The 13828-nt window shown below is 40.6% G+C and overlaps 1 protein-coding gene across 12 annotated transcripts in view; it reads right to left on the bottom strand.

Annotated features, from left to right (window-relative positions):
* Positions 1-13828, bottom strand: part of auts2a (activator of transcription and developmental regulator AUTS2 a) — a 436359-nt gene that overhangs the window by 275465 nt on the left and 147066 nt on the right. Inside the window, exon 1 of one of the 12 annotated variants that reach the window (XM_036143445.1) lies at positions 12462-12524. The exons of the other annotated variants lie outside the window; for them this stretch is intronic. Within the exon in view, the coding sequence (XP_035999338.1) occupies positions 12462-12509 (48 nt within the window). The 5' untranslated portion in view covers positions 12510-12524. Of the gene's footprint in view, positions 1-12461; positions 12525-13828 lie in introns of those variants that run through there. 12 annotated transcript variants of the gene reach the window in all.

Below are 13828 nucleotides of genomic sequence, written 5' to 3'. Positions count from 1 at the left end.
GCACAAAGGGGAATAGGCTGTGTAAAGCAGAGCGAGAGGAAGACCTGATGTAACGAGGCTTATGCTGCAACATTAATTAACACAAGGCCCCGTGCTCATTTCCCAAAAATTTATTTAACACAACTCACACCGCTTCATTTATCCTGGCAAATGAGCGGTGAGATGTGTATCTATTTAAGCTCCAGCAGGTCAATTATTGAAGCTAAATAATTCACAAAATGTAATATTTAGGTCCAACAAAAACCCTGTTCTAAAACATTTTTACACCCAGTGAATGCTATATTAATTAGCATTATTAAAGCACATCATCTATTAATTATTATAGGAGCATTTCAGCAGTAGTAAGACAAGTAATAGTTTAATTTTGCTTTAAATGCACACTCCTAAAAGGCAGAGAAACACAAATTAAGCAGCTGCCTTTAACAAAAAAAATCTTCACTAATAAATTGCAAAGGGGGAGAAGGGAAGATGGAGAGAAAGCATGAAGATTAGAGGAAAGGAGAGAAGAGGAGAGAGCCAGCAGATGGAGGCTGCTCGACATTACAGCACTGATGGTCAACCTTTTCTCATGCAGGAGGGCTAGAAAGGGAGGGAAATCTGTTTCCTGTCATCTTCCATCTTGTCAGTCTTTGTTCAGACATCTTGCATCGCCTTTACCAGCTGTTTGCTGCCTGTGCTGACAGATGGTGCCTTCTCTTTGATATGCAGTCTCATCTGGCTTACACACACCCCCAAGCTCCCCCACACTCTCCACCTCGCAGGGTGGAAGTTTTCTGAGGGGAAAAAAGCTGCTACGGGTATAGAAGATTTGTCTAAATGGGAAAGTTAGGTGTTCACAGTGCAGGATAACATACTGATTTTTTACCATTCCCTGAACAAAAAAAATATAAGAGATGCACCAGAAATCACACTGTAACTAGAATTAGACAGTTTTATACTTAAACAGCACTGATCAGCCAGTCAGAATTTAAAAATCTGAGTTTTTCTTCTCATCAGTGAACACACCACACCCAAGTGCTAATAAATCAGGCCAAAAACAACACTCTATGGTATGGAAGTAGTTTGAGGATCACAAAATGTGCAAGAAACCCATAGAAAAGAAGCAGCAGACAAAAGGAAGATTTCAAGTTTGCATTACACCAAACTTGCTCTCTTTTATTCTTTTGAAGATCCTTATTTTGTCTTTCATTGGAACATGCGGAATGTGACTAACGTAAAGGAAAAGTCCTTGAGAGATCTCAGAGTTAAGGAAACGATCTAGTAATTACCGGGAACATACTGCTTTTAGTAAAGCTAATTGTGGCAAACACTACAATAACATAAATTTTGTTTAACATGTTTTTAACATAATTGTGAAATCCAGGTTAGCTGTGGGGATTGGCACAGAAATGACAATAAGACTATTCCTATGTACATGCCAGGGCAGAGCAACCCTGCCAGACACTTACACAAGTTAACATTTAGACAAAAAGCTATTGTTGGGCTAAGCTTTCATGAAATGGGCAGCATGTGATCCAACCTTCCATAAATCTGTGACATTCCTACATCTCACATTGCTCGACTGCCTTTCTGTATGTGCGTATCTGTGTGAAGTGACCCAGCCCGTCACTGGACCATGCATTAAGCAACAGAGGGCTCTTTGAGGCAAAGGACTAGGGTCTGCCTATGTAGCTCAGGCAGCTCAGCTATGGGAACCATCAATGTCCCCAGTCATCCAGGAGGCCGAAACCAGAGCTGCTCGGTAGCGGTCAGCAGAAGACAGACAGGACCTAGGATTCCCAGGGTAAAAAAAAGTGAGGCCAATGAAGTCTACAAGGAGAAAAAATGAGGCCCAGTCACTGTGCAGTCGAATGCATACCTTTACTGGCTGGCATTAGTATAAACATTTTCTGAGAAGGACTGCAGCTATTCATATAATATTGCAGAAATGTAATCTCAATTTAACATTGGGGGAAGTACCGTTTTGCTATGGGGAGTTCAAGCCTAATTCAACCTCAAAGGGGGCACAGTCTCCTGTGTCGTATATGTGCCAGTCTCAAGCCCACAAAGATCAGAGGGTTGTCTCAGGAAGGGCATCAGGCATAAAACTTTTGCCAAATTTACCATGCAACAGCACATCACCCCAGTTCTAAAGTCCTTACACTGGCTCCCTGTATTTCAGAGAATAGACTTTAAATACTTCTGTTAATCTATAAATCACTGAATGGCTTAGCACCTAAATACATCACAGACTCCATGTCAGTGTATCAACACTCCAGACCACTCAGGCCTTTTGGCTCACATCTACTCAGCACATGTCATGATTTGGGTTTTTTGCTTCAGTTTATTTCCAGCCATTTTGTCCCCCCTGATCAGCTCCACCCATTCTGGTAATTAGTTTTGCTCTGTTCACCTTCTCCTGCACTCTGCCAGATTATTGTCATTACAAGCCATTGGTGAGTTTTGTCCAGCATTCCCTTTGTGTGTTTCTGTCGACATTACCCAATTGCCTCTTTTTTGACTTCTGAGCCACCCTGTATCCTGAACCTGTTTTTCCTGCCCTGTTCGGACTGCCTGCCTGTTATTGACCGACCTGATTCTGTTTCTGGAGAACATGAGCTTGTATTATAACCTGTCATTATTTCTGCCGGTTTTGGACTGCCATTTTTGTGTACAGATCTTGGATTGTACTCTGACCACCGAGTCTGCCTGTCCCTGTCTTACCAGACAGCCTTTGATAAATTCCTCTACGCCTCATCTGCTTGTCCGGCCCGAATACTGGGTCCTCGGTCTCTGGTTCGTGACAGACCAATCAGAATTAAAACCAAGTTAAACGCTTTATACACATAAACTTGCTTTGGCTTTAACTGAGTAGGCAGAGCAGACCAGGTTTCATCATGAAGGACAAACATCTGTATAATATGAATTGTGCAAAAACTAATGGTCACATAATAATGGACTCGAAGCAGTGCAGTGTTCCATTACATCCGCATTGTTTTAAATACAAAATTCTGTTAGCTGACAATGTGGTGACAAGCTAATAAGGAGAGAAAGGTTTAAGTCTGTGTTAGCACTGGAAGCAGAAACTGCACAAACCAAACTGTACAAATGCACAGTGTGGAAATCAGAGTGGGTTGAAACACTTACACGCTTTTCATCTCAATTTCAAAGTCTATAAACTGCTTAAACTGTCACCTGCTAGAAGAGCTGCTCAAATCTAGCTGAAATACAGAGAATAATTGTGAGTACCTAAATAGATTTTCATATTAGTTTCTATTTCTTATATCATGTTTCTTGAACAGGAGACAGAATCTTCTTAAATCACTGACAGATGAAAGCTTTCCAAAAAAAGTTATGGCATATTTTTACAAAACCTATCTCTATAAGCCTTGTTTTAAAAATATCATATTAAAATGGACAGTGGAAACCAAGTACCTATTTAACAATGATTTCGATCAAACCTTCTCACCTTAAATCAAACTTCACGCCTACTTGTACTGCACCATCCATCAAATCATGTATGTGTTGTCCCACTTGTCCTTTAGAGGGAACAGAGACCCCTAACAGTTAAAAAGTAATGGTATATATTTGGCATCATCCATTCATTCCTGATAAAATTTCAGAAGCATGTAAATTTACAGCAAAGCTGTTGTGTTAGCATGTGGTTGTACACGTTACTAAGAACCACTGTTTTCCTTTTTTGTCGTTGGCTTATGTACATGCTTGAGTCACTGACATAAACCATCACTGTTTTCTTCCTTCAGGTTATGCATTAAAGATAGAGATAAAAGGTGACAGGCAAAGGCATCCAGCATGTGTGGGTTAAAGTTGTGTTTCCAGTTGGCTAAGCATCCACTCATTCACTCCATCCATCTGTCAGGCATGTCCCCAGCGGCTGAGCCGAGGGCTCACGCTATCCCCTGTTTCTTCTCTGGACTGCAATTGTTTAGCGATCCAGACAGTGGTCAGCCGCTCCCTCTATCTATTCAGTGTAACCACTGAGGAGGGTGGAGACTAGAAACACAGAGGCAGTCAGTGCCTTATTACAGCCCACTCACAGTGTTTACATCCAGCAAATTAACACAAACAGAGGGGAATATGAGATCCTGCCCAGGGCCTGAACCCAGGGAAGACTGCCACACACACACACACACACACACACACACACACACACACACACACACACACACACACACACACACACACACACACACACACAGAGCAGCAGAACCTCTTATCTGTTTATATTTAGACTAGAACTTAGTTTCCATCCATTCATCCATAAAGATTGGGTCACTGTGGAAGACACAACCCAAGCACACCCCAGCTAATTCTGGTGGGATCTCAAGCATTCCTAGGCCAGAAGGGACGTCCACCTCCAACAAGTTCTGGGTCTGCCCCGAGATCTCTACCCAATGGGTCATGCACTGACAACCTTCAAAAGGAGGCACCACTGCCCTCAGATGCTGATAAGATTCCTGAGTCACATGAACTCCTTTCTTCTAATGCAAACGAGCAGGAACTGTTCTCTGACCTCCACTGTATGATAGAGTTCAAGTTCATGACAGTAGCTGAGTTTAACCATGACCACCTGGACTAATGCCCCCATTACTCCAGACAAAGCCCAAATACCTCAAGCCTGCCATCACTCATGATCAAGACATCAAGTGCTCCATTTGATGAAGACTGATGCTTCACCTGGGGAAAAAAAACAGTCCAGGTGTTTCTAGTTCAACACCATGGCCTCAGTAACTTAGACAAACTGAGTCTCACTGCTGCTGTTTCACACGTGACTGTGAACCGCTGGATGCCAAAGGTCATGGCCTGAAGACGGCAACAGAACCGTACCATCTGCAAAAAAGCAAAGATAAGACTCCAAGGTCCTCCACTCCATAACTACTTGTTGAAACCGTCTCTTTGACAAACAGGATTGGCGGCAAGGGGCAGCCCTGGTAGAGACAACCCTGCACTGGGAATAGGCTCAGCTTTGTGCCATGAATTTGGACAAAGCTCCTTCTTTAGTAATTCATAGACATGACAGCCTTTAGGAGCATATCTGACACATCAAACTCCTGCAGCATCACACACACAAGATGCCTGAAAGAACACAATGATAAGCCTTCTCCAGCTTAAACAACTGCAGGTCATACTACCAAACTTCCTTGTCCACCTCAGCAAATCAGCTTGGTTAAAAATCCACAATTCTTTGAGAAAACAACAATCATACGGAATCTGAAGTATAACAATTGGTAAGATTTTTTCTCACCCATTTAACATTTCATTTAAAGTGTATACTTCACACTCTGAAGCGAGGCATGAACCGGCACACAAGATGCTGTTCAAAGCCACTCAGCTCATTACAAATATAATAGATTTAACGGAGTGAAAATCTGACTACTTCACTCTCTCTAAGCTTCTGTTGTCTACTCGGTTGCGAGGGCTTTTGTCTGACAGATGTTTACAGGGGATGGGAGGCGTTCTCTTGCGCTGTGCTGTCTGGGAAAACATCTGGAGTTTGTGAGGATTTACCAGTAATCCCTTCAGCAAGCTGTGGGGTGCTTTCTTAGAATTTCAATGAGTCTGTGTGGCAGGAATGCTTTTCTGGGACAGAAAGGGCGGGGGGAAAAACAGGCCGCTTTGCGACAAGTGGTGTAGAGGTCAAAAGTTCTGTAAGCTTCTTAGCGCTTCAGCTTTTAAGCATAAATAAGTGAAACTGGTTTGGCTGAGATGACTCCAATAAACTCTCATTAAAATCCTCTAAGCATGAATGAATAGGCAAGGGGATAAAACTTTCATGCAGATTACCTCATAAATTATTTGAGAAAATGGGAACAGCTCTTTCAATTTGGATGGCAACATATTGGAAATGTTGTAAAGCGCAGAACCACAAACGACTGATGGAGGCAAACCACCCAACATCAAACCCCCACAGAACCTGAGGAGTTGTATTTGCCAAAAGACTCACAGGAGTGTATATCTTTGGTCTAAATTCTCTGGGTTTGTCTGAAACAGACAATACCCCCCAAGAGGAATTTGCACAGAGTATCTTTTTTATATCATAACGTACTGTGGCATCATCACCAACTGCAATAAACCTCTTAATGACAGGCCTACTCCCACTCCTTATCATTCACATTCATTATAGTCATTATATTCACCCTCTATGTTCAATCAGCCAAGCCCTGAATGCTACTGGTGTAAATATAAAGTCAGTGCAAAAAAACTTTGCCTGCATGGGAAGAAGAAAAGCACATGTCCTAAGCATTTTATTCAACAGTTTTTAAAGCATCTTAGGGCTGCCACGGAGTTACAGTTGTCAGTTTGAGCAGCTTTGACCTGTGACTAAACAATCAGACACAAAAGAATTGGATGTTCTGCTGATGTGGGAACACACCATATCCAAGCCATACCACATTATACTGAAAACCTGAGGTGTTGCTGAGTCAAAGCCAGCACTGATATTTTCATTGTCAGAGAGATGTTTAAACATAAAATCAGAATAAGTACTGAGATGCAAAAATAACTAAATGAGTGAATGAAGCAATTTAGAAGGACACTAGGAGATTGTGGGCTACGGGACCACAATCAGGACCATGACACAGTTTATGCTGCATGAGTCCAGAAAAGAGCCAGACGTATAGCCACAGATGCCACCAACCTGGCCAATGCATTGTTTGTCCCACTTCCATCAGGGAAATGATTCAGGAACAATAACTCAAAAACTGACAGACTTAACAACAGCTTCTTTCCCAAAGCCCCTTGCTGAAAATCCCCTAATAATCAGCTAAGTTCATAATCTGATCCGTTACAAACACACTACTGATTACACAGGTTTCTGATCTGATGAAAATCATTTATACTGTCTCTCACTTGCAAATGTGTATTCACACACGTTCATCTCTCAGGTTAGACAGCCATGCAAATTGCACAATTCTGTAACTAAATAATTGCACAGTACCGTAGACTACTGTCTGACGTCTGGACTTGGAAATGAGTCCACTACCTGCTAAGGACTATATGCACAATTAAGCCCCTCAAGGAGTGTTGTTGTTTGGTAGTGCAATCAACTGTTTGTAAAAAGAGAAAAATTGGAAAGATTATGTATCGTTGTGTCTGTGTATTATGTGTATGTGTATTATATGTATTCTGTATTTTTATGGTAACATATAATGACAATAAAGCTTCCTCATTCTTGGAATAAAAATAGGTCTAATTTTATTCTTTAGCTGTGGCGTCTCTGCATTTAGGGCCAGTAGGTCCTGGTCCCATCAGAAGTTGCTGTGGAGCATAAGCGTTCTTTATAGAGTGATATTGTAAAAAAAGACTGATTCCCTTACCAATAAAATTCTGTTATAAACATTGGTGTCTATATATTTAAGTCTGACAGCATACTGACAAGCTCAGTAGGCTAAATCCTCTTGAGACATTTTGATATTGGGGCCGGCCCACCAACGTTTGTTTAAATAACAAACATCTGAATTTGTAGTGCGCATGTCCAACATGCTCTCAGTAGACAGCTCTGGGACAAAAATTCTCTGGCCCCAGGTTCGGATCGTCCAGTAGAAATGTTGGAACTGCACACGGTATGTTTACGTTTTGCCTGATAGTGTCCAACCATCTAGGATGACTATTAAATTTTTTTATACTGTTTTAACCATAAAAGCATACTGTACCATATGCACCAGCATATGGATATAATGCTTTAGCTTAAGATAGCACAGATGTATACTGGAAGAAGACTTCTGTTGGGTGAAAGAAGAACGAGAGATTACAATAGATTTTACTCAATCCTATTTGCAGTCTTTATTTTTACTTTATCTGCCAAACAAAGCTAAAAAGAAGAACAATCTCAAGCAGCAAACATTTTATCCACCCGAGTAAAGGTGTTTACACATCAGGGATATACTACGGTTGTTAAAATTGAGGATACCCAATTTGCTAAAACTGGGTTACATTTGCACACATCAATTATGTTACAACATTTTCATGTTGCTATATATATGACTTAATCAGGAATAATGGTACTACTGTACCATTTAACTCAAATAGAAAAATATATTATGGATTAATTATGTTACCTTTCCACCCAGTTTAAGTACAGCTTTAATACACTTTAGATGAGCTACTTTTGTCACTGTACTTTAGATAGGCCATCAGTCATGTGGCTTACAATAAAAAGCTTCCTATCAGAAAACAGCCATCTGGCCAAGGGAGAGGCCAATAACAGAACAGTCAGTGTGTGTTAAATTGAATTAGTCCAGAGTGAGACAGGTCGCTCTTTGCCCTTTGTGGCTTTGTGACCCCAGAGTTGGCCCATTGGGGTTCCTGGCACTGGCTAAGCAGACAAAGAGCAGTGAGCAGACACACAGAGCAGGACCTCAGTGCTGTTCTCTTTCTACTGAGAGAAATATAACCCACCTCCAGCCTCCCACCAGCCGCTGCCTCCCACTCTCACTTCAGGACATAAGCCCACACACAGGGGTAGCAATTACCCTTACCCCATAGTTGGATGACCCTGTGTTCTTGACCCAGAGGCTACAAAGCAATGTGCCCCCTCCTCATAGCTTGAGAGAACTGAGGAGCTGATGGGGAGGGGGACAGGCACTCGGTCAAAATTGGCAGTGCTTGTTTAAGTTCACTTCCTATTCCCATTCTGTTGAGAGCAAGCCTGTCAATCATGAGTAATCGCACAGTGGCTGGTTGCTCCTGAGGCAATGCAGCTGGAAGCAGGAAAGCAGACCACTGCACAGGCCCGATATTCCAACACAGATTTCCCTGCATGCAGTGACACATTCATTCTGTTGCTCTGTACATTCCTTTAAAAAATAATACAGGTCTATTCTGAAAGTCATAAATAAGAAATCATAAATAAAACCACATAACTTCACAAAACATAATTGCCCTTATGCAAATTTCTTCTGGTTTTGGATCATCAGTACATTTGCCCTCGGACAAAGACCTGTTAGGCTACATCCGACAATCTTCTTAGTCCAGAAGGGGATCCTATCCAGATGAAGCAGCCGCGAAACCAACAACGTTTGAAACTGGCTACTAGAGTGGAAACGTTGAAGCTGCCCCCCTCCCCCACCCCCGCCATAAGTTTACCTTAAACTCAAATGCACCTGGGTTATGCAACAGGACAAAGATATGGACTACACCAGCAGATCCAACTTTGAATTACTCAAAAAAAAAAGTCTAAACAGATAAATTAAGGTTTTTGAAACAGTCTAGTCCAAAGTCAAATCCAATGTTGTGGTATGACTAAATATGCCCTCCATATAATAAAACCCAGCGTAGCTGAATTAAACCAATTCTACAAAGCAGAGCACATCAAAATTCCTCCACAGTGATGCAAAAGACTCATTACCAGTTTTTACAAGTTCCTCATGTCATGTACTATAGGTGGCACAACCAGTTATTAGATTTAGGGAGTAATTACGTTTTCACACAGGGCCAGATTGGTTTGGATATTTTTTTTCTCTTAAATGAAATCACCATTTGAAAAATGTATTTTGTACTTATTCATGTTATCTTGGTCTGATATTCAAAAGTATTTTATCACCTAAAACATTTAATTGGGGCAAAAAAGCAAAAACTGAAGTAATCTACAAAAAATACTTTTTCACAGCACCGTAGGTACATTCTCAAGCTTCCGCAGTTGATCCAGAAGGTGCAAATTAGAACTTAGCAAATATCGTTATATCGCAACATGGCCATTCTTTTTTCTTCACACCTAAAATTGAACAGAAAAACCATCCTTTCTCACCTTCATCAATTTCAATTCCCTCCATTATTCTCATCCTCCTTTTAATCGAATGTGAAAAGAAAATGTTCTCACCTGTTTTGCAGAGCGTAATGAGATGATCTGCAAGTATGACACTAACCTTTTTTTCACTTTTACACAATAATCTGCCAGAAAACACCCCTTGGTTGCTTAAATCTGTCCCCTCTGTTGTTTCTGTTTTAAACACATTTGTCTTTCACATAATCTTATTTGGTTACTTATTTAGCAAACTCCAACATTAAAGAAATGGCAATTATGTCTCGCTTTTCAAAAAGATGTACCATCCTACTAGGTTTTGCATAGAGAAATACTGTTCAGAAACAACTCTCTCTCCATTTTTGCAGTATGCATCTAATTTTTAAACGCAAATGCGCTTTGATGTGGAAGACTTTTAAGTTCAAAGGTCTTGTTTAGGGTTTGTAAGTAAGGGTCATAACATAGTACTCACAGTTCTTCGCAAAAGTATTAAAGGTTACCACAACTATTCACATTGCAACCTAAAATGTCTATGTATTTAGTGAGATTATATGAAAAAGTTTAATGTAATAGCAATGTGGAACAAAAATTATATGTGGTTTTCAAATAGTTTTACAAACTGAAATATAAGAAGTACACCATGTAGTTGAAATACAATGGCTCTATACAAAAGGCTCTAATAGCCTTAAAAACAATCTAGTCCCACCATTTATTGAGAGAGACTTACAAGTCTGATAAAGAGGACATTATTCAAAGAAGCAGCCAAGAGGCCTATGGTAACTCTGGAGGAGCTGCAGAGAGTCATGGCTCAGGTGGGGGATTCAGTTGACAAGACAATCTTTGGTCATGCACTACACAAATCTGCCCTTTATGACGAGTAGCATGAAGAATGATAAAACATTTTAGCCTACCTGCAAAATGTTGTTTGTGGTGAAAACTAATGCTGCATATGACCCTAAACACAGCCTGCTGTAATGGTGGAGGCAGTATCATGCCATGCGGATGCTTTTCTTTAGCAGTGTTAGGGAGGCTGGTCAGAGTTGATGGGAAGATGGATGGAGCTAAATACAGAGCAATCCTGAAAGAAAACCTGGATGACACTGCAACAGACTTGAGACTGGGGTGGAGGTTCGCCCTCTACCAGGGTGAAACTAAGCAAGCTTTTAAGGAAACATTTAAGGTTTGATTGATTAATTTTTGTTACTTTGGTGTCATGCGCCGTAGGTACCCAGCCCATGTGGGCTGATAAGACACTACACACAAAAACATACAAAACAAAGTAACAGGCACTATAAAAATTTCAATACATATTTACATGTTTATACTCAACAAGGATACACCAGTCGTTGTCTTCTATGCCAAGCTTTACAAATAAAAGTAGCAAATGCTAAAATATACCTCTCATACATCCAACTTAGAATTTTATCCACACAGCCAAAAAAACATATGCATTACTTCTATTTATATAGAATCTGCAGTAATTTTAGTTTCTAGAGTTACAGCTTTATCTCCAGTAAGATGCGGTTGTACAATGTTTGGACTCAGGAGACAGAATATAACTATATGCAATGAACATATGCTCTCCCTTTGCCAGTCGTGCATTCATTTGTCTAGATCTATCACCTCAAATTAAAACAAAATACACAAAGGTTTAATGCCCTGTAAGAGGCTTTAAGGAGGGAACATTGAAACAGATCAGTTGTAAAATACAACGGCCATCTTCTCACTTCTGTATTTCAAAGCTGCTTGAGAATAAAATGGCAGACCAGATGGAAATAAAGCACCTCAGGCACCAACAGATGCTCTCATGTGGCCACATGGCATCTCATAGGATTTTTTTTATGCATGTTTCAACTAGCTGGGAAAGGTGCAGTGGCACTTACATTGAGCAGGGTACAGTCTGGCCATGTTTGATGTAATGAGATAGCTTTGTCAAGCCAACAGGGCAGACACCTGATGCTAAGCGCAGAACTTGATCAGCAAAAAGGGAGGTACCATCAAAACCATGTGAGAGACGAAATGAGCTGCAGAGGAAGACAGACTAGATGACTTGTAGTGGCTGATTTAGCCAATGTCTGGCTGCTGAAAACATTGTTCAAGAAATACACAGTAAAATGACACAGCAGCAAGCATTTACACACAGAGGTAGAGGTGGCACCCAGTACAATAACAGGATTCCCACTGGAACCATGATACACAAGACAGGATCCAACATCTAGGCAATGACATCACTGTGTGCATTAAGTCTTTATTACTTTGCTACAACACAACTTGTCATGTCATCATCATATAGCTAAACTGTGGGTGGGGACAATGTGGACAAAATATTACAGTAATAATAATGAACGGCTTAAGTTAATTTACTTTATCATAAAATTAAGAACATTGTTAAAATTTGATCAAGGTAAATGCCCTGGATTTGTTTAATACAGGCAAAGGTACATGCACATACACCCAGAGCAAATGAATATTTGTAGACTAAGCAGACTAAAAAACAAGGAATAAAAATTGTCCATTTGCAGAAGGTATGACAAACAAAAGTTTTTAACTTAGATTTTTTTTCACAGACCAACAAATACACAAAAGAACAAAAATAAAATCCAAAACAGCTGCCTAGGGAGTGTGCAAATGCACAGCTAAATCCTACAACATTTGCACGGGTCATATGCTTAGATGTTTACCATGGCATGTGGTGGAGTACAGAAAAATGTACAGAACTTACCTTCTCATTGTATTTGAACTTGACATAAAACCAACTAGACTTGATCATCCTTCCGCCGTCGGTGTGTGAACGTTCCGGTAAGCAAAGAATGTCTAAGTCTCCTCCAAACAGTGATGGGTAATGATCTGTGCCGTGCTACTGAAATGTCTCAGCTTCTTTATCCTGCAGGTCTTTGTGCGGGTTCCTTCTCGCTCCGTCTCTGAGTTCAAGCCTCTGAGCCTGCAACTGTACTGTTTGTTTCACTCCCTCGACTTTGTAGTGTAGGGTAGAGTGCGGTTGGGTGGCGTGTGTGTGTGTGTGTGTGTGTGTGTGTGTGTGTGTGTGTGGCAGCGTTGGAAAGCTGACAAGAGAGCTCCTCAGATGGGCTTCAGCTGTGTTCAGCGGTGTTGGCAGATGCCAGCAGAGAAGCAGGACAGAGATGTTTCTCTTCAGAGAGACAAAATCTTAAGAGTCAAACAACCCCACCCTCCCTCTTCCCACTTGTTCAAAGTTTATTTTCCCTCTCTGTCGTCTCTGGGCGTCCTTCTTCTGCCTCTTTGGCTGTATTTTTAAACATTTTCCCCTTTAAGTCCTTTGTCCACTCAATGTGTCCCCTCAGTGCTTCTTATCACTCTGTTTTATGCATCAGTAAGCTCTTTCAGCTTGACCTCATTCAACCCCATTCTCTATCTGTTTCAGTCAGTTTCTCTGCCCTCTGAAGGTCTGCTGTCTGCATTATTACTCACACAGACAGCAGCCCTGGTGCTGTTCTGACCTCAGACACACTGCCACAGACGCAGTGCTGCTGAATAAACTTGGTGCTAAAATGTTACAGTAAATAAGGATTTATTGAGATCAGGATAGGCACTACCTAACTCTTATTATGGTTTTGGGAAAAGGTTAAAGTTATGGCGCAATCAGGTCTTCCCATACAACTCAACAATGGATGTGAGTCTGGATCAAACCTGGTCAGGATTTTATTTTGTTTAAATTAGCATTTTATGTAATTTTAGCTGTCAGAAGAAAAAGTCTCAATTAAGTTCTAACAAAGCAAACAGATAAACACCTCCCTTTGGAAAAGTTCTGTATATTGTTCTTCAATAGCATTCCTTATTCCAGATAAATGGTTCCCAAATATTTTCCAAGTCATATTTCAAGACTGTTCCTTTTTAATAAATTTTAAATAAGTAATGGTAATCACACTTTATTTATGGGCTTTTCAAAAATAATTTCAAAAATCACTAACTGTAAGGATGGATGGATAGACTGATGGATGGATGGAAACTGAGCAAGCAATTGATGGACAGGTGGACAGATGGAACTTTAGGACAAAGGAAATGATTATTCATTCTGGAATTACATATTTTTCCACAGTCTGTTTTTGTTCT

The sequence above is a fragment of the Fundulus heteroclitus genome, chromosome 11, assembly GCF_011125445.2.
Source record: "Fundulus heteroclitus isolate FHET01 chromosome 11, MU-UCD_Fhet_4.1, whole genome shotgun sequence".
Classification (NCBI taxonomy): domain Eukaryota; kingdom Metazoa; phylum Chordata; class Actinopteri; order Cyprinodontiformes; family Fundulidae; genus Fundulus; species Fundulus heteroclitus.
This window is presented reverse-complemented; position numbering and strand designations above follow the sequence as displayed.